Source organism: Mercurialis annua, linkage group LG1-X (genome assembly GCF_937616625.2).
Source record: "Mercurialis annua linkage group LG1-X, ddMerAnnu1.2, whole genome shotgun sequence".
In the NCBI taxonomy this organism is placed as follows: Eukaryota; Viridiplantae; Streptophyta; class Magnoliopsida; order Malpighiales; family Euphorbiaceae; genus Mercurialis; species Mercurialis annua.
The window spans coordinates 69,119,545-69,139,671 of record NC_065570.1 but is presented as its reverse complement, the minus strand read 5'-3'; the positions used below and the strand labels follow the sequence as shown (position 1 = coordinate 69,139,671).

At 31.2% G+C, this 20,127-nt stretch overlaps 4 protein-coding genes across 5 annotated transcripts; 2 read left to right on the top strand and 2 right to left on the bottom strand.

Annotated features, from left to right (window-relative positions):
* Positions 1-804: 804 nt before the first annotated feature.
* Positions 805-1,941, bottom strand: LOC126664802 (ATP synthase subunit delta, chloroplastic). The gene has a single exon (XM_050357357.2). It carries the CDS (start codon positions 1,732-1,734, stop codon positions 1,000-1,002), a length of 735 nt encoding a protein of 244 aa, XP_050213314.1. The 5' UTR covers positions 1,735-1,941; the 3' UTR covers positions 805-999.
* Positions 1,942-3,196: 1,255 nt separating this feature from the next.
* Positions 3,197-9,141, top strand: LOC126664468 (uncharacterized). The gene is made up of 11 exons (XM_050356860.2): positions 3,197-3,402; positions 3,479-3,538; positions 3,639-3,671; positions 3,908-4,027; positions 4,144-4,289; positions 4,369-4,516; positions 4,626-4,709; positions 6,492-6,613; positions 7,355-7,413; positions 8,061-8,151; positions 8,683-9,141. Exons 1-11 carry the CDS (start codon positions 3,300-3,302, stop codon positions 8,908-8,910), a joined length of 1,194 nt encoding a protein of 397 aa, XP_050212817.1. The 5' UTR covers positions 3,197-3,299; the 3' UTR covers positions 8,911-9,141.
* Positions 9,142-10,085: 944 nt separating this feature from the next.
* Positions 10,086-11,952, bottom strand: LOC126665868 (transcription termination factor MTERF4, chloroplastic). The gene has a single exon (XM_050358796.2). The coding sequence runs from the start codon at positions 11,736-11,738 to the stop codon at positions 10,221-10,223; it is 1,518 nt and encodes a 505-aa protein (XP_050214753.1). The 5' UTR covers positions 11,739-11,952; the 3' UTR covers positions 10,086-10,220.
* Positions 11,953-18,444: 6,492 nt separating this feature from the next.
* LOC126664915 (protein EPIDERMAL PATTERNING FACTOR 2) lies at positions 18,445-19,612 on the top strand. 2 transcript variants are annotated; one of them, XM_050357537.2, is made up of 2 exons: positions 18,445-18,648; positions 19,119-19,612. In XM_050357537.2, the coding sequence occupies exons 1-2, from the start codon at positions 18,549-18,551 to the stop codon at positions 19,361-19,363; spliced, it is 345 nt and encodes a 114-aa protein (XP_050213494.1). In that variant the 5' UTR covers positions 18,445-18,548; the 3' UTR covers positions 19,364-19,612. The 2 variants fall into 2 exon arrangements, with proteins under 2 accessions (XP_050213494.1, XP_050213495.1); XM_050357538.2 differs by having other exon boundaries at positions 18,446-18,648; positions 19,122-19,612.
* Positions 19,613-20,127: the final 515 nt, after the last annotated feature.

Here is a 20,127-nt window from a genome sequence, read left to right as displayed (position 1 = left end):
AGACGGAACGAGTTCATACATAGTTATTAATAGCACCAATTTGAAAAAAGTTCCTTATCCTTTTTAATGAAAGGTTTGTTAGGTGTTATTTAATCAGATTCTATGGTTGTAATTTCTAACACGGGGAATTAGTAATGTGGATGATGAAAATTTTGATCGAAGATGCACTTCATTGATAAAATAGTTGGTAATTTAATTTCTATTTTTGTTAGTAGATATGTGAATTAGATAGCATGTTGCTTGTTAAATGTCAGGTCATCATATTTAATTTTTAATTTTTTTACAAATATAATTGTTTTATATTTTATTAATAAAAGTTGATGACTTAAAAAAAAAATAGACATGAACCTGATCGACCAATTGAACCAGTTGAACGGCTAGATATCCGGTTTAATTGACCTTTAAAATAAAAAATATGGTCGAACGACTTTGATTAGGATTGACCAATAATTAAATCGGCTATTGACCTGTTTGAACCGGTGTTTCAACCGACTAGACCATAAACATGTCTAAAAGTGACTATTGTGGATATAATTTATTCAATTTGGTGAACTGTTTGAACCAAACCGGGAGCCTCATCGACTCGGCCACCTGTTCAGTTTTAAGAAAACTGATTAAACTATATGGCTCAAATAGTACCAACACACACAAACTGGCTATATGAGTTCAATTTCCACGAGCGCTTCCTTCCCCAATTATTAAAAAAAATGATTAAAACTAAAAGCACAAGAACGCAACTTTATTCAATTTCAGATTAACATCTGTTAAACAAAACATTTTCCAACAAATAAAAACATAAGAAGATCTCGAAATATTTACTAGTTTATTCTGGAAAAGGATTCAGGTCGAAACATTCCATTCCTTCTATATCACAAATTACCCATTTTCTAAATTGAATACTGAATCAATGGTTTCCACTATATATAAGCTGTCTCCAAGAAACAAATAGAACAGTTGAACTAATAACAGAAAAGCAAAATCAAAATAAAACATAAATGATCATACAGCAAGTGTAATATCACTCAAATCAAGCTGAGCAGTAATCTCCTCCAGCTGTTTCTTGACGCTCATATCAATCAATTTAGACCCACTCCCGCCATATCTAATTGTAAATCCAGCCACCAAACTCGGATCAATCACCGTCTTAATCCTCACATTCTTACTCCCTGTTAGTTTCTGAACCTGTTTCGCAATCTGGGCCATCTGCGCCGACTCCAAATTCACCACGGAGCTCACCACGGCCAGCTCTGTACCCGTTATCCGATTGTAAACCAACTCGAACTCCTTCACTATGTCTTTCATCAACTCGATTCTATTGGATTCCACTAAAATGTTCATAAAATTAGCCGTATGAGGCTGAAATTTCTCCGTTTTCGCGAACTCTTCGATCACTGATTTCTTCTTCTCTGCGTCGATTGTTGGGTTCAAGAAAAAACTGAGCACTTGTGGGTCTGTGAAGAGTTGGTCGATTTTTTCGACGTCGGTTGAGGTCGAGTCTAGTGTGTTGTTTGAGTTTGCTAAGTCGGCTAATGCTGATGCGTAGCTTGCGGCGGCTGTTGCTGACATTTTGGCGGCGAATGAGCGGCGGCTAGGGGCGGTTGTGGTTAGGTTGAGGGAAGGGAAAGTGGCGGAGAAGGAGAGGTTGATGGGTTTTTGGGTGGGTCTTGAAAGACGGGACGATGCTGGGATTTTGGCCTGAGTACAAAACGCTGCGTGTTGGAGTGAGGATGCCATTGGTGGTGGTTGTGTGAGAGAGGGAGAGTTTCTGGTGGTGTGAGAAATGTGGTGTGAGATTGGGGTAAGGGTGAGATTTTGAGAGGAAAGGACGGTGGAGATTCGATGAGCGGAAGAATGGACGGTGGAGTGTTGACGAGTTATCTTTATTGGTGAGGAAGAAGAAGCACGGCCACTTAGATGGAGATAAGGAATGTGGGGAAATTGGTTAGGGGATGAACCGGTTATTGTCTTATTTTTGTGGCACCTTCACCTTTAAAAGCAAGACTTTTAAGCAATTTTTTTTTGTCTAATGGTGAATTTAATTCAATTACAATCAAATTTGATTAATTTCATCTATTTTCCTTTTTTTTGTTAAATCTCAATTTAATTGAATATATGTCAACCTTATGTGGAACTAGTCGTAATTTTCGCAATTGTGCAAATAGAACTACTCTAAATTACTTGTTAACCATGGTTAGCAGGGATTAGTTAGTATCAATTTTATAATTCATTTTTAAATCAGCCAAATAACGGGTTACGAATAGTCGGGGTTCAACCCCGCCCTTACACATATAAGGCCTTAGCCATCACAGTTAAGTGCCCAAGTGCAACTGTGCGGAATTATTATAATATATATTAATATTAAATTATTCGTTGTTTTTTCAATATTCAAACAACAATAATTTCATCATTTTATTAATTGCATTTTTAGCCAAATGATTCTATACTTTCAAAGTTGAAGTAAAATGAAATACTACATTTTTTTCCCTTGTTGCTATTATTTTCATTTTTTAAATTATGTTATTTTTTTATTTATAATGTTTTACTTATTACTATCAAGTCATACGAGACTATAAAATCTATATTAGTAAGAATTTTTTTCCTGGGCATGTGGATTGAGCACTAAATATATATTAAATAATAACATTACATTTTAATAATTTCTAAAATAAATTATAAATAGTGTAGATGCACGTTTGTGTATAATTTAAAAAATGAAAAATGAATTTGTTAGAAACTTTTTTTAATAATTAAAAAGTGAGGTGCTTGTCAGAAGATTTGAATCCATAACCTAACAGTTTGCTGCATATCGCTTGTACTATTTGAGCTATAACTCATCGGTATTTATAAGAAAGTTTTGTTTAACTATAATCATTGAAGAGTTCATTGGTTCCTCAATTATATATATAATAAATAAGGTTAATATCATAAAAACACATCAATTTTGTATATTTTTTAATTCAATCACCTCATTTAAAAATATCATATTTGAATATTAACTTTTATTTAAATCAATACATAGGTCATAATTGCTAAGGAGGAAGTCATTTTTCGGCTACCACCACAGCAAATTATAACGTGTGCATCGATTTGGAAATTGAAAGTCGATGTTTAATATGATCCTTTAAAAAAAATGAAAAGTAGCATATTGTCCGAATATACATAACTAAAAAAAAATGAAATGATAAATCGGTGAATACGGCGCCGTTTAAATGATGTCAGAACCCCCAATAAACCCTTTCGTTCCACTTCTGAAACGAAGACGGAGGCTGTAATAATTTACGAACAATCAGAAAAAAGAAATGAGTAGTTCAAATCAACCTCACGAAGAAGAAGATGACGAACAAGGCGAGGTGTTTCTGGACGATGATGATATAATTGGCGAAGTTACGGTTGATGAAGAAGGTTCATACTCCCTTTCTCACTTCTCTATCATTTTGGTTACATATAGATTCACTTTTCTATTTCTCTATTTGAACAGAACTTCCAGAAGCCGCCGCCGATGACGAAGACGACAACGACATCGACGTCGAAGACTCTGGTAGTGCAAAATACTGATGATTTCTATTGCGTTTTCTCACTTTTCAGTATGTGCATTTTTTTTTGCTTTTCTGCTTATGATTTTTCTCTCGTGTTCTTAGATGACTCTCTGCACATATTCACTGGTCATACAGGTAAACTTTGTACCTTATGCAATCTTTTAACATTAGTGTTTGTGCCTTGCTCATTGGTTCATCAGGACTCCAAACTCAAACTTACATTGTTGAATTCAGTTATCAAGTTTTGTTTCTTTTTCTTATTTGTTTTGTAATTTCAGTAAGGAAATTGTACGTCTTTCGTAGTTTTAACTATCTCATGTTGATACATTGTTTATGGAATTCATTATCATTTTTGCCCTCTTTATGCACAGATGAACTGTATGCAGTTGCCTGTAGTCCAACAGATCCCCAGTTAGTGGCCACAGGAGGTAAGGATGAAAAAGGTTTTCTTTGGAAGATTGGTCAAGGAGATTGGGCTACCGAGCTTCCAGGTAGAGCCATTGTTTTTCCCGATCTTGTTAATTTGTTATGATTTTTCCTTTAAATATCTTCTGCTCGAGTTATGCTTTTTATTTTTATTAAACTTATGTTCGGAAGTTTTATGCAGGCCATAAGGATTCAGTAGCTAGTTTAGCTTTTAGTACTGATGGACAGTTATTGGCTTCTGGTGGGTTGGAAGGAGTTGTTCGAATTTGGGATGCTTCATCAGGGCAGTTGAAAAAAGTATTTCATGGTCCTGGAGACGGAATTGAGGTGAACTTAAGAATTGGAAAAATTCCCTTCTGTAATTGGTTTGAAGTACTAATTGAGTATCATGTTTGTGGTTCCTCAGTGGGTCAAATGGCATCCAAGAGGGCATTTTCTCTTGGCCGGTTCGGAGGACTCCATTGCATGGATGTGGAATGCTGATAGAGATGATCCACCTAGTATGTTTTCTGGACATGGAAGCAGTGTAACATGTGGTGATTTTACCCCTGATGGTATGGAACCAACTTCTTCTTTTTTTATTTGTACATTTGTTATTATATTATCTGGGCTTTCCTTTTAGTTGGAATTTATTCACTTCCTTTTTTTCTTAACCTGACCTAGGGAAAACTATTTGCACCGGTTCTGATGATGCAAGCTTGAGGATATGGAATCCAAGGAATACAGAAACTGTTCATGTTGTCAAAGGTAATACTCCCTCCATCCCACAAAAATAGAAAAAGTAGTGCTTTCACAAGAATTAAAAACTTATCAATTATGGTTAATTTATTAAATTGTTCCTACAATACCCTTTAAATCTTTTAAGAATGAATCATTATGAAGCCACTACATTTAATGTCCATACAATATAATTATGGGGGTGTTTTAATAATTTTATTTCAAATTAACATTATATATGACTACTTTTTCTATCTTTGTGGGACAAAAAAAGTGGCTAATTTTTCTATGTTTATGGAACGGAAGGAGTAATTTTTTAATTATGTTAACTGCTAAGTGTAGTTTTTTTTGTATTAACATTTGACACAGTAAGGTGTTTTAAAATATATATTTACATCTGTTTTGTGATAAGTGATACTTTTAATTTTTATTTGTTTTTTCTTTTCTCCCTTTTTTCCCAATAATATTTAAAATTGAATATAGATGTGAACTTAAGTATGGTGAATTCTTTTCTGATACAAGTTTTGTTAGTCAAAAACCGAGTTCGAGTATTGTACAAGCAAAACTCAATTTGTTTTCTTGAATGTTGTGGAAGGACATTTACATTTTGTTAGACTTAAACCTTAGTATATTTATATATATAAGGCATCAGCCAAGCAAGAAGATACGCATTCAAGCAGTTTGATTTTTTTCCCTTGTTGCTTTGGAAGTCCTTTGTTTTTGTCATTTAAGTTCTAGTTTGGATATATCTTTTGGTTCGAGTTAGATTAGAAGCCTGAAGAACCTAGTTTTGAACTTAAGTTGACATTAAAAATTATTTCGAGTAGGCCACTAGAAAATGTTGTCGTTTTTTTTTTTATGTTTGAGTGTCTTTATTATTATGCTAAATTGTAGAAGTCTCTATGGAGTGATATTATTTGGATGCTATTTTCACTTTTAATCCTTGTTGCTGTTGTTCTGTTGCTTGTATAATATTCAGCTACATTTTTCATTCAGCTGGTCTTTTTTTAGTCTGTTGAAAGGCTAGTGGTGATTGGTGACCTGCAAAATTAATGGTTTTAATAAATTATAATTGTTTAGATGGCGAGTAATAAATTATTGAGTATTTAAACCAACCAAATATATGAACTTAATAATTGAAGTAAATTCGGTTTCTGGAAAATGGCGGGACCATTTCCAATTAAAATAATCAAATTGTCATGAGAAAATACACAAACTAGCAATTTTTTTTCTGAGTACTATAAATAATCAATGATGCTATACAGTTTTTTTGCACAAAGTAGTTGAATGAAAAAACAGTGTGCATTTGACCTCTCGCTCGGGAGGATATTAATAAACTAACTATATTAAATAAACTAATAACTATATTAAATAAACTAACTATATTAAATAAACTAATCATAACAATACTTGCTGTTTTTCAGTTTCATATTATTTGTACAATTTTTTTTCCTCCCCTCTTCGCCCTTAGGAAGATGTTGTATATTCCTAATAGAACATGAGGAAATTTTGTAATCTATTTAGTTCTTCCTTTGTCTGTATTGCAATATTTTGTTGTATTTTTATATCTAGTCAAAAGTTCTTCTCCCATCTCTTCGGGATATTTTATTGCTGTTTAATATGAAGGGCGATGAATGTTGATTTGGTAATGTAAATATGGCGTCGTCCTTTGTTTCTTCTTTTCAAATGTTTGTTTACCTCACTGATTTTGCCTTCTTATTATTCCTACCAAACAACATTTTAGAGAGTAGAGGTAACATGCCCTTTGGGAATCTTATTTGTCAATTTGACTGTAATGTTTCTGTTGGTTAGGTCATTCATATCATAAGGGAGGACTGACATGCTTGGCAATGAGAGATGTCTCAGAGACTACTCTTGCCATTACTGGTTCACAGGACGGTTCCGTCCACATTGTTAATATAAATCTTGGAAGGGTTTGTTTTTTTTTTCTGCATTTTTTATATTTTCCTTATTGCTGTAGATTTTCTATTCCTCTACAATCAATTTATTCTCATGAGACTTTTTGTATATTGGTCCTCGAATTTATTAGTTTCTAAGTTGTACTTGTACTTCTTGAGGTGCTGTTATTTGCTTGTAACGCTTTCCAGAGGAATATTCTATCGCAAGGCCTTTATATCTTTCTTTTTTACTAGGAATGTATTAAAATAACGACAGAACATAGTTATTGAATAATCACCTAATTAAAGAGTGATTTATTATGGACTGGTTGAATTGATGACTTTTTTGTGTCTTAGGTTCCTTTGTATTTTACCTGAAGTGATAAGAGTTTAGTGCTACGTTCAAACTTACATGTCGCAATACAGTTGTTGGCTGTTCATAGGCTACATGTTCTTGAGTAGGTTTCTTATTTTCAACTAGCAGCTTAGCAGAATAGCATGGTTCTCGTGTCTTATATTTATTCTTTCTTTCTTTGTCAGGACATTTCAATGAGATTTTAATTATTTTTTATGTTGGTCGTAATGTTCAAATTTAGTATCAGCATATGATATATCTATTATGCTTTCTGTTTTCTCTTACTTCTCAAATATAATATGCAAATTCAACGTTTCACCTGTTATGTTGTACGCTTGCTCAACTAGAACTAGGTAGTGGTGGTGTGATAATTGCTGATCTATTGGAAATACTTGTCTGAACTTTCTTTTTTCCATTCACAGGTCGTTACCTCTCTGGTATCTCACACTGATTCAGTTGAATGTGTTGGATTTTCACAAAGGTAGTGTCCATTTATCTCTTCATTTTTGTGCGTGTATGTGTGTGTTAATGATAAACCTGAGAACTATGAATTGTCAAAAATAGGATTTAGTCTGTAACTCTCTAAGATAAGCTCAATCACACCAACTCGTTTCCAGAGTGTGGAAAGTAAGTGAAAATATTTATGTTTAATATCTTATGCCAATTTCAACATATTTGTATTTATATCTTCCTGGTTTCTTTTCACATACTATGAAAACACAAGAGCAAGTATGATTGGACTTATTTTGAAAGTTATGTACTAAAATGTCAAAATAGATTAAGTTTAATTTATATGAGTACGCTTCACAAGTTTAAGGACCAGAATGACCTTTTACTCATAGACTATGAGATAGCTCTATGATTTGTTCTGGAATGATGTGATTTGCAAGAATTGGAACCACATGGGAAATTACAAACATGGGAAAAGGGAAAACAATTTACATTTAATGTACTAATGTGCCTTGGTACTCTCTCATCTCCTCGTATCCTATCCAGTATCCACTCCCTTCCCAAAATGAAACTGAAAACAAAAATATAGTGATTCGAAGAAAAATGCTATGTTTTGTGGTCGATCTAACTTTGGATTTGTCTTGCCTGCTGTTACAATCTCATTGCCGTATTTGGCAGCTCTACATGGGCTGCATCAGGAAGCTTGGATCATAGGCTTATCATCTGGGATGTGCAGCATTCATTGGCTCGCTCCACATGCGACCATCAGGTTTGTTGGCTTTTTGTTTAATTCTTTTAAATAATAAAATTAACTCATGTTTCTAGTTGGATCAGTTGAGCTACCTGTTAAAGGAGAACTCAATTGAAAACTTTCAGTTAATTAAGAAATTTGTGGCTTTGCATTGAGAGTCCTGATGACCAGCTGATGTACTTACAGTTTGCTCTTTGATGATAAAAAGATAATCAACGAGAACACTAATATATAAAAAAAGAATAAGTTGATGAATCTGAGGCTTAATTGTGAAATCGCATATGTTAGGCTCATATGAATCTGAGGTTTTATACTGAAATTCTACGGAGTGCACCGATCAAATTGTTAACATTTCCTGAAATGAGGACCTAAAGAACCGTAACTTGCTAACCTTTCCCAAGAAGCATGTGTGCGAGTCATAAATCATGTGAAAGTTAGGACTCCGTATTTAGGCTCTAATAGCAATCGCTGATTACTGGTCGAGTATTATGAATTTCTGTTAATTGGTGTAACCAGCTTTCTAAAGAACACATTTTTCATTTATGGCAGGATGGTGTTACATGTTTGACATGGCTTGGAGCATCTAAATATATAGCTACAGGATGTGTGGATGGGAAAATAAGAATATGGGATAGTCTGTCTGGAGATTGCGCGAGAACTTTCAGTGGCCATGCTGATCCCATTCAGTCTCTCGCCTTATCTGCTAGTATGGACTACCTCGTTTCTGCTTCAATAGACGGAACTGCAAGGGTGTTTGAAATTGCAGAGTTCCGGTGAGCGAATTTAGCAAAATATAAGATTATATTCAAATCAATCTTAACATTATTCAATATACAGGATTTGACAGGCTTTGAAACGTAGGATTATTATGTTATGTTTCCATTTCATCATTTTTTTTTCTTCTCGGAAAACCTTTGTCTAATTTATTATATTATTGATGTTCTGATCAACGAATCATTTGTTAAAAATTATTATATTGGGAATCAATTTGAAGTTATTTGAAATTTACTATTGATGATATTCACTAGAAGAATACATGTATTGTTTTTGGAAATTTCACCTAGAAAAATACATGTATTGCTATGTATTACTTATAGGATTTATGTTTAATAATTTAATATTTTTTTGTTATTTTAGTAAATTTTAAAGCTATGTTTTAACGAATTTCGAAGCAAAAAAGTGTAGATATAGTAAATACATGACAAAAATAAATAATCATAATGTCTGGATGGAGAATTCAGCCTTGCTATCTTCGAAGTCTAGAAGTCAAATTCTATCAAGCAATCAGCACTATTGATGAATATAACATGTATCTAAATATAACCAAATAATTTCCCAAATGTTGTTTATTTACAAACATAAAAATTGCAAGTTGAGGTTTAAGTGGATACTAAAAGAATTCTAAAGAGCAAACTTATTTTAAATGATCGTAAATACATTAAAATCAATCTGATCACTGGATGCCAATTCTGAGAAATCTCCAAATTTTAGTATAGCAAACAGTTTCAATGTTTCACACTTCAATGATGTGGGGTTTTTGATTTTTGTATGCCTATAAGGCATTGAAATTTCCGGTTTAGTGCCTCTTTAGAATTTAATTCCAAAAAAGTGTCTGGGCCACGCGTTCCGCATTGTGGGAATGCGGAACACGTGGCGTTCCGCATTCCTACAATGTGAAACGCATTAATCAACTGATTAATTACTTAATCAGTTGATTAATTACTCCCTAATGATTGGAGAGTACTTTTGTCTCCCCAATCATTGGTGTACCAATATTATTTACATACAAATTTAATTTAAAAATTATATATTCATTTCGCCTCAATAAAATTTGATCATTTAAAAAATATATACTATTGAGAAAATGCATATTGTCCGTTCTAGACAATGGGGATTTTTAAAATCATCTGAATACTATCACTTGTTAAAACTTGACAGCAACATCAGTAACATTAGAAGAAAAAATGAACTGTTAAAATGGCAACACAATGGATTGGACAACGAGAAAATATTCATAGTGATAATCTATTTGAAACTCACCTTCGATGTAATACAAGTATAATTCGTTCGATGCAACTAACAATTTATCAAAGAGAAACAGTGCGTCTGTATAGTACGTCATCATCGCTCTCATCTTCCTCATCCGACACGGCCTCATACCCTGGTAGTTCTAATCTCCCACCCATATAAAATGATGGACCTACATTTTCCGACTCGATATAATCACCCTGCAATCTCTCTTCAAATCTCTGGTCGCTACAGTTGAGGAACCAATTTAACGAGCTATGGATTCCCTTGTTTTGTAGTTTCTGATACCTCGGTTTGATTCTGGATTCGAGGCTATAAGTAAAATATTCCGGGAAATCAACAAGCTCATTTACTGGCCTACCCATTTCAGTCTTGTAGAAATAAAAGCTATTCTTCATAAGTGGAACTCTCAGCGCAACTAACTGCGGACATTTAACAATCATCTTTGCCACATCCTCAGATGGGATTCCGCGACCCAAAAGGAACTCGACGGGTTTCATGATCACATTTTGGTTAAGGCTAACAATTTGTGGCATCTTTTCTATAACTTGTGCAAACCCTTCAGGGTCCATCCTGATCTTCAAGTTGAAGAAATACTGCTGCGAAGATAGTTTAGCTTTCAAAGGCAATCCGAGAATTTGTGGATACTGTGCTATAACTGAAGGAAGCGCCTCCTTCCTAATTCCGAAACTAATTAAACAATCTACATTCGGCTTAACAGTCTCTTCCAGATCATACCCAAGTATATATGTCCGCTTCTCCAGCATCCTAGCTACTATATTCTTTGGCAAACCCAGAGAAATCAAATAATCAACAATTGGTTTAATTATAGTTCCTACTCTCATCCCCAATAAGTACGGATACTGTGTGACCATCGGACCAATATCTCTAGGATTAACACCGATGCTAACAAGATAACCCACGGAAGTACTCATAGTCCCTTCAAGCTTAAAGCCAAGAAGCTCAGGATACTTTTGAAGAACATATCCAAGATCCTGTTTCTCCACATCAAGTCCGCGAAGAAACTTAACAACAGGCATAAGTTCAACAACAACACTGGCGTGCAACACTTGCGGATAACTCTTCACAAACTCACCAAGTTTAGACCTAGGAATACCAATTTTCTCCAAGTAACCCAAAACAGGTATTATATTCTTCCTCACACTACACCCCAACATTAAAGGGTACTCATTAAAATCATCAATAGTTAATCTCAGCTTCAGCAAGAACTCGACGCGCTCTTTCATCACATCCACAGTCGAAGGAAGTTCAAGATTTTCCAATTCATCAGGAATTATACCTAAACTCTTAAGGTAATCACATATAATAACTCGATTAACCAACTTTTCTCTCTTTCCCTGAACAACACCCCAAGTAACAGAAGGCATCTCATACTCAGGGAACTTAGAGGATTGTGTTGAAAATGAAACACCCAATTGTAAAACCCTAAAAGGGTTATCTAATTGAGCAATTTGAGGACATGGGTTTTGTTGGGTTTTGAGTAAAGAAGATAAAGATGCAATCTTTGTGCTAAATAGTGTTAAAAGTTTGCTTCTTTGAAGGAAGTATAAGGTCATGTTATGTATTAAAATGGAACACAAATTGAAGATTTTGTTTACTTAACTAAGAACAAATAAGAAGATGAATACCTTGAGGAGATAAAAGACGAGAGAAGAGAAGCATGGCTGCTGTGTTGAGATTATTTCACTGAGAATTTGCCGGCAAAGAGCTGCAAAGGTGACTGAGGTTTTGGAGAGGAGCTGAATTGGTGAAATAGAATATGGGCTTTGGGTTTAACTATAACTTCTGAACCCAACAATTCAATATATTATTCCAACATAACAAACTTTTCTATTAATTTTAAAATTATAGTGTTAATTTTGTGAAGTTTTTTAATATGTGCAATCTGATTATTATTTGACTGTATTGGCGTATTTTTCTTGATGCTCGTCTCGTCTATTGATAAATTACTATGACAATTTTATGAATTGGTACTTAAAAATTATGTGCAACTTCTAGCAGGATTATTACAAATCATGCATAAAATTTATAATCTGTATTATATATTATGCTATCACTCTTCAAATCAATAATTACACCCACTTTTAATCAATCAATTTGAGTAATTAATATATGATTTAAACAATAATTTTATTTTAAACTATTTCAAATAATGCATCAAATCGAAGTAATGATAGTGGTAATGTTAATGGTGACAAAAGGAAATAGAAGTTTCAAACAGTGTTGTAAAAATTGGATATGATCGTTCAATCAGTTCGACCTCAGTATAGTTCTCTTCAAAACCTGAAATGTGATTCAACCTCTCTATATCGAAAAAATCCATCGAATTGGTTAATTATTGAAACAGTTAGCTATTGGATAAGTTGAACTACAAAACTCCAATGTCATATATATGGGTGTAAACGGGTCGATACGAGTCCGAGTTAGGCTAAGTTCGAGTTCGAGCTCAAGTCAGGCTCGAGCTCGAGCTCGAACGGGCTTAAATTTTTAAGCTCGAGCTCGAGTTGAATTTAATAAAAGAAAATATAAAAAATCGAATTTGATGTATTTAAAATATTTTTCACTATATATTGTGCAATTTATCCAATTTTTATGATGCATACCTAAATTTAGAGGTGTAAAAATTTAATATAAATATAATAAAATTATTATTATTATTTTATTACAAGCTCGTTTAGCCCCGTTTAGCCTCACGAGTCTCAGTAATTGATACTCGAGCTCGGCTCAAATTTTTCGAGCCGATCTCGAGCTATTTTCGAGTCGATATCGAGTAACTCACGAGTAGCCCAACTTGTTTACACCTCTAGTGATATATAAGGTCTAATTATATTAGGTCTAATGTTTTAAAAACTGCCGGTCTTTTAACCCTTTTAACTCATTTACACCCCCAGTCACTATAAAGATAAAATGTGATTTTTTACAAATAATCTATATTAATATTACAATATATTAGCTTATAAATATATTTATTTTTTTGCAAGCAGTTCAATCGGTAATTAAATCAATTGAAATGCGAATCGATAGCCACCAATTTGACTTTTAAAACACTGATTTAAAGTAAAATAAGATCAATGCATGAAGATTCAATCATAACAACAAGGCCTAGAGGAGAAATGAAGCCATAAATTCAGATCGCCCTATTCTCATATACCGACACATGCAATATGGGACAGAGAATGACGATAAACACTTACGTTAATCTAGTTTTTCATGTAATATCAATTGCGTGACATGTAACATTAAATTCAATGCAATTAATCAATTAATCAAAAGTTAATTATAAAACTATCCAAAAAAAATCACTTAAATTTTAAAAATACATTATAAGTAAGAAAATACAATTTTATCTAAATTTTTTTAAAAAAAAATCATATTTTACATACTTATTTTTTACTAGAAAATATATTTTAATACATTATTTATACATATCTGATACGGTACATACAAAGTGAAATTTTTTTACGTATTTTTGAAAATTTTTTGGATATTTAATGATTTTTTTAAAGTATGTACTTTTGTAATTTTTTGCCCTTTTTTTAGATATTTCTATAATTTCCCCATCAATAATAAAATATTATATTAATTGGTGATAGTTTAATTAAAATTTAATGTTCATTATTGACTGATTTAATATTTAATTATGCCACTGAACACATGATTAATATTTTTTCCGCCTTATAAAAATTGGTAAAATAACACTTACACAAAAATTAATAAATTAAAAATTAAAATAGTTAATTTTTATTAACTTTGTAATGTACCCTTGACTTGATTACCTTTGGTTTATATCTTTTTGGATATAAAGAAGAAGGTTAAAGCCTAAAAACACTTAATAGAGAAGCCAAGTGATCTGCTGCCGCATTCGACCCCCTATAACCAAATCACTACCAATGCACATCACAGAACTCCCTAACCAATAGTTATTAAAAGTTTTAAAACTAACAAATACCATTTTTCAATAGTCAAAAAAAGTTTTAAAACATACAAACACCATTTTTCAATAGTAAAAAAAAGTTTTAGAACTTACAAATACATTTTACTCTTTCAAAGAGTACTAATGATGGAGTAATTATTTTAAAGACCGTTTGCGAGTTGGTAAGATGTTTTTTGATTTAAGTTTTAAAATTTTACCTCCTATAAAGGACCTATATGGCTCGATATAGATTAATTTGGACCTGGAAGTGGTGGTGGAGCCACTCATGGACGGGCCCACATTTAGAATTAATCGAAAATTACATATTTTTTTTAAAGAATCAATTATAAATTCCGCCTTGATTGATATTGATTATGATTTTATTTCTTACAATTCACCCTCTAGATTAAATTATTATTTTTATTAAAAGAAAAACTATATCAGTAATTTTCAAACTCTTTTTAAATCTTCCCTTTCGGTGTTTGAATTTTTATTTACTTTATATTAGCCTTTTAAACTTTTTAAAAAATATATCAATGAGTGCTTTAACCGTTTTCCGGTGTGCTAAAAAAATAAAAATAACACATTTTTTATTTAAATTTATACATAATATTAGTTAAAAAAATGATTATGCATAATAATACATTCATATATATGTAATTAACATGTCAAACTATATCAACAAATTTAAAAATTATTTATGGTTTTATTAGTAGTATGATGATCGAAAGATGACTAAAATCACTCCTTTAATACATTTTCTGGAGATAAAAAAAATATTTTAAGAATAAAAGCTCAGTCACTAAAAAACTAAACCTAAAAAAGTTCAAACATCTGTGGTTAAATTTAGGCCAAATGTCGTAAAAAGTCCAAATTTTTCATAAAAGTTTCACAAAAGTCCTGACCTTTCAATTTTATCGATTTTGGCCAAAAACATATTATTTGGTTTTAATTGTGGCCAACTCTCAATTTGATTTCAATTTGCCTATGTGGCGTCTACGTGACATGCATATATATTGAAAGGTCAGAATTTTTGTGAAACCAAATAATCCATTTTTGGCCAAAATCGACAAAATTGAAAGGTCGGAACTTTTGTAAAATTTTTGTGAAAGATTTGGCCTTTTTACGATATTTGGCCTTAAATTTATTAAAGAGAGATAAATGAAGTAAAATAAGCATCAGTTCATTTAAAGGCAATGTCTGAAGTTATACCACTGTTACACGTCAACTCTCCCTCTATTTAAAGCTTTCAACATTTATGATTTATGACTTTGTCCAATAATTTCAATTCTTCAGCTGATCTGCCCACATTGAAATTGGTTTTCATTTAAACCATATCAATTCTTTATTCTATTATACCGTTAGAAGCCTCTTGAAATGATGATATTTTTGTTTTGTTAATTAATCATTCAATATGTATAATAATGAAATACTCCTAAATTGACGGGCAGTTTAGAACAAATATAAAATATCTAAATAAAATGAGTTGTAAAAAATACACACTTGCTCTTATTTATTGTAATATTAATTTATTTATTATTATCTTTTGTGTTGTTAATGTATCAACCATAGTTAATAAGGGCATGTATACCACCTATAATTTGAGGTGAAAGAAGTAGAAATAATACCTATTAATTTAAAGTAGAAAGAATAATTTTTAGGCCAAATCTTCAAAAAAATAACAAACCTTTGTAATTTTTATCAGTTATGACTAAACTTTTCAAAATTTGTAAATATAACCCATTTAGCCAAATTATGTTCCTTTTATAGCCATTTTTGGATCGGTTTGGGTTTTTTTGTTGTGATTAAACCTTTTATTATGACACAACACACAAATATTTAATATATATTTTTTTTGGTAGAAAGCAACCAAAAAGGCTCAATTGAATAAACTCAAAAGAGAATACACCTAAAAGGAACATAATTTGCCAAAACGGGTTATATTTGAAAATTTTAAAAAATTTGGTCATAATTGATAAAAAAATTGTAAATGTTTGGTGTTTTTTGAGGATTTGACCTGATTTTTATATATAAATATTTCAAATTTGTACTTTATTTCTTTCTCTATTATAATAAGAAAAATATTATTTAAAATATATCATTAAATTTTAATAATAACTCTTTAAAAGATGCATAATTTTGAAGCTAAAATTTTCTGCATCACTATATAGGTTCCCTATGCAAGTTTTAGATCTAAATACTAAATTATCAAAATTTAGTGGAATCAATAACAATATTATTATTTTCATACAATTATTATATTTAAATATTGCATAGATCTAATTATGTAATTAATTAGTGTATATATATATCCGTTTCTTTCACTATTCATCTTTAAATGTATTACTAAAATGTTCAAAATAATTGTTTTGTATGAATTTTTTAGTGATATTATTAGTTTAATTATAGGGTTAATTACATATAAAATCACCACCTTTATACGAAATTGCAAAAATAACACGACCTTTAAAACATGGCAATTCAGGGCACCACCTTTCATTTCTTTTCAAAAATAACACGGGCACATTTTTAGTGGCATTTTTGCTGACGTGGCGTGACACGTGGCACTCTCATCGGGTGTCCAAGTCAGCAAAATTTTATCAAAAAATGTGCCCATGTTGTTTTTGAAAAGAAATGAAAGGTGATGCCCTGAATTGACACGTTTTAAAGGTCGTGTTATTTTTGAAAATTCGTGTAAAGGTGGTGATTTTATATGTAATTAACCCTTAATTATATTGTTTTTTTTTTATGAATTTTAATTATATTAGTTATCAACATCAATATTTATGTTCACTAAGTTGAGACAGTGAATAGCAATATCGGCTTTCATTGTCACTTGGAATCTCTATATGTTTTTTTTTTAATAATTGGAGGAGGCGGAGCGCTTGTGGGAGAAATTAAACCCACGATCTTAGCAGTTTTCTGCTGAGCGCTTATACCATTTGAGCTACAGCTTGTTGGTCTGTAATGTTTTTTATTAGTATATAATATTTATTATAAATGTAAATTAATTAAGAAAAAGATGAAGGATTGTTTGCCAAAAAAATCCAAATTTTTTTACTTCCAGCAATTTGAGCATAATTTTAATTTGAGAGATTAAGTTTAATAAATTTACAACATTTATTATAAAATAAATAGCAAAAATTAAAAAAATATAATTTTAATCAAATTAATTTAGGCTTAATTACTTAAAAACCACCCACCTTGAACTTTTTTTTCGTTTATACCCTGACCTAGGAAAATATTCATTTATACCCTGACATATGTATTTATGTTTCACCTCTATCCTGATGCACTAAATTAACCTCTTTTCATTTAAAAAAAAGTTTAAAATAGTCCTTCATTTAGAGAAAAATTCATTTCTAATTAAACTCTAATTAGCTTAGGTTAAAAATGAAGAACTATTTTAAAATTTTTTCTTGATGAAAAGAGGTTAATTTAGTGCCTCGGGGTAGAGGTGAAACATAAATACATACGTCAGAGTATAAATGAATTTTTTCCTAAATCAGGGTATAAACGAAAAAAAAGTTCAAGGTGAGTGGTTTTTAAGTAATTAAGCCATTAATTTATATTACTTATTTCGTAAATTTGACACTTCAAATTGAAACGAATTTCAATTTTAATTCCTAGTGAGCACGCACTATGAGTGGCAGCCAGTATCAAATAATATGGAGTTAACTTGTGAAAAATCTTTTGTTCTCTGTGCTATCTTAATTCCATATCAGCTATTAAAAAATATTTTTTATTTTTTATTTATATTTTATTTAATTAAAAATATTTTTTATTATAAAGAATACATATATTTGAAAAAAAAGAACCACTTATCACGATATCACGTTTATATCAATTTAAGTATAATTTTTAAAATTGAGCATAAAAAAACCTAATTTTTCATCTTTTTTGCATGTTATAATCCAAAGTCATTACCCGATATCGTCTCAATCACTAAAACCAGCCAAAACTGTTTGGTGAAGAAAAATATACAGGTAATAGAAAATGATAAAAAAAATGAAAAAGTTAAGCTTTTTATAGTAATAAATTTTAAAAGTTGTGATTAAATCGCTAATATAAAAACTATTTTTTTTTGCAAATAATCCTAAAAAGAATATCATTTAGAGATGCTCTTATGATTACATACACTTCTCCCTCAAAGTAATATGCTCATTTAAAGTTTTTTTAGAATAGTTTAACTTGAGGGGTTTATTTATCTGTAATTTATGGACTCAACAAAACATGTGAAAACACTTGAAAGGATAGCCATGGATCATGTGAAGTGTATCAGATGTACCTTCTTTCATATTTAAATCCCTATCCCTTTTAATTACTACCATTACCTATTTTGTCTTGTCTTCTTATATTATATACCTCAAATATATTTCTTCCTTTTTTTATATATTCCTTTTCTATGTATATCAAATTTGCGTAATTTTCATTAGAACAAGAAAAGAGAAACATGAAATCCTCATTTGAAAGTGGAGCTCACAAATGTATGCGTCTTCTTCTTATTTTCATGGCACTCATTGTCGGAAAAGAAGCCCTAAGACCTCATCATTGTAAGTGCAATATGTAATTATAATACTTATAATTGAAGTTCAAGTCATATTTCCTTTTGGGTTAGTTATTTACGTAGTGAAACCCGACTTTATACTTTTATAGCGATTTAAACATATTATTTAAAACGTTGCATCTCAAATTCTATTCTTGTAAAATTTCGGTTTCACATTGTCGTTTTCCACAAAATATAAAGCTACAATGTGTACTAAAACGACCCCGGTGCTGTAAACTGCCTAATTTCAAAAGAATGGATGTTTCAGATAACTTTTTAAACGATGTCTTAAATTGTTACAAACGGAAAAAGTCAGACTTTAATATGCAAAGAATCGTTTTTTTTTAATTTTAAATAAGCTATATCTTGTTATCAATTGATGTTAGAATCGTCTCTAAAAATAATAAGGATTCGAGTTCAAACTGAGTCGGAATAAATTACCAAATAATAGGTTGCAACTAATTTCAGTTATTTTAGTAGATATTTCAGTGAGAATTGGGAAAGAAGTTGCATCAAGTAAGAATGAAGAGGCAAGAGATCAAGAACTGGGAATGGAACTGTATCCGACCGGTTCGAGCCTGCCGGATTGTTCCCATGCCTGTGGACCTTGCTTTCCATGCAAGAGAGTGATGGTGAGCTTCAAATGCTCCATCGGAGAATCTTGCCCTATTGTCTACAGGTGTATGTGTAAAGGCAAATATTACCATGTCCCTTCAGCTTAATCAAAATTATGCACCTCGTCTCAAAGGCGGAATCAGGACTAAGACAGACCATCATCTTTATTTTATAGCCGCCCAATTGATTTTTTTTTCGATTATATTTCTCTCATTTTTAAGTTATTATTTTTTGATTGTCTCATCTCTCTCTCTCTCTTCTTGATTCAGATGTTCTTTTACAAAAACAATTGCCGTTCCATTGTTGTATTTTATGATTAGTAATTTGAACATTAATGAGCATGCATTTTGCTGTTATATATGCACAAAAACGATTGTTATATTTTTTCACTAAGAACTGCAGACTATTTGTCTATATATTTCCTTTATATAGCATATAATGGGTTGCTTTCCTTTATATTTAGCCCATTGGCGTCCTGGACCAAAACTAGCCCATAACACTTCAAGTATGAGCTTTTTTATGGGAAAATTACGAAGAACGCGTGGGTTTTGAAAATAATTCTAAATTTACGTGCTTTTTATTTGGCTAATACTTTAATAGGCCGAGAAAACTCTGATTTTTGTTTTGGTTTTCAATTCCACCCTAACATAATATTTTTTCAATTTTAGCCTATTTTTAATTTTTAATTTTTAATTACACCCAAGATATTAAATTAAACTATTTTTATTTGGATAATATTTAAAATAGATCTTTCATATTTATCAAAAAATCTAAAAATTCATTAATATTATAAATTATACAAAAATGCCATATTCTCCATAAAATAAAAAAATATTAATTAAATTTAAATTAATTAAATAAAAATATATTT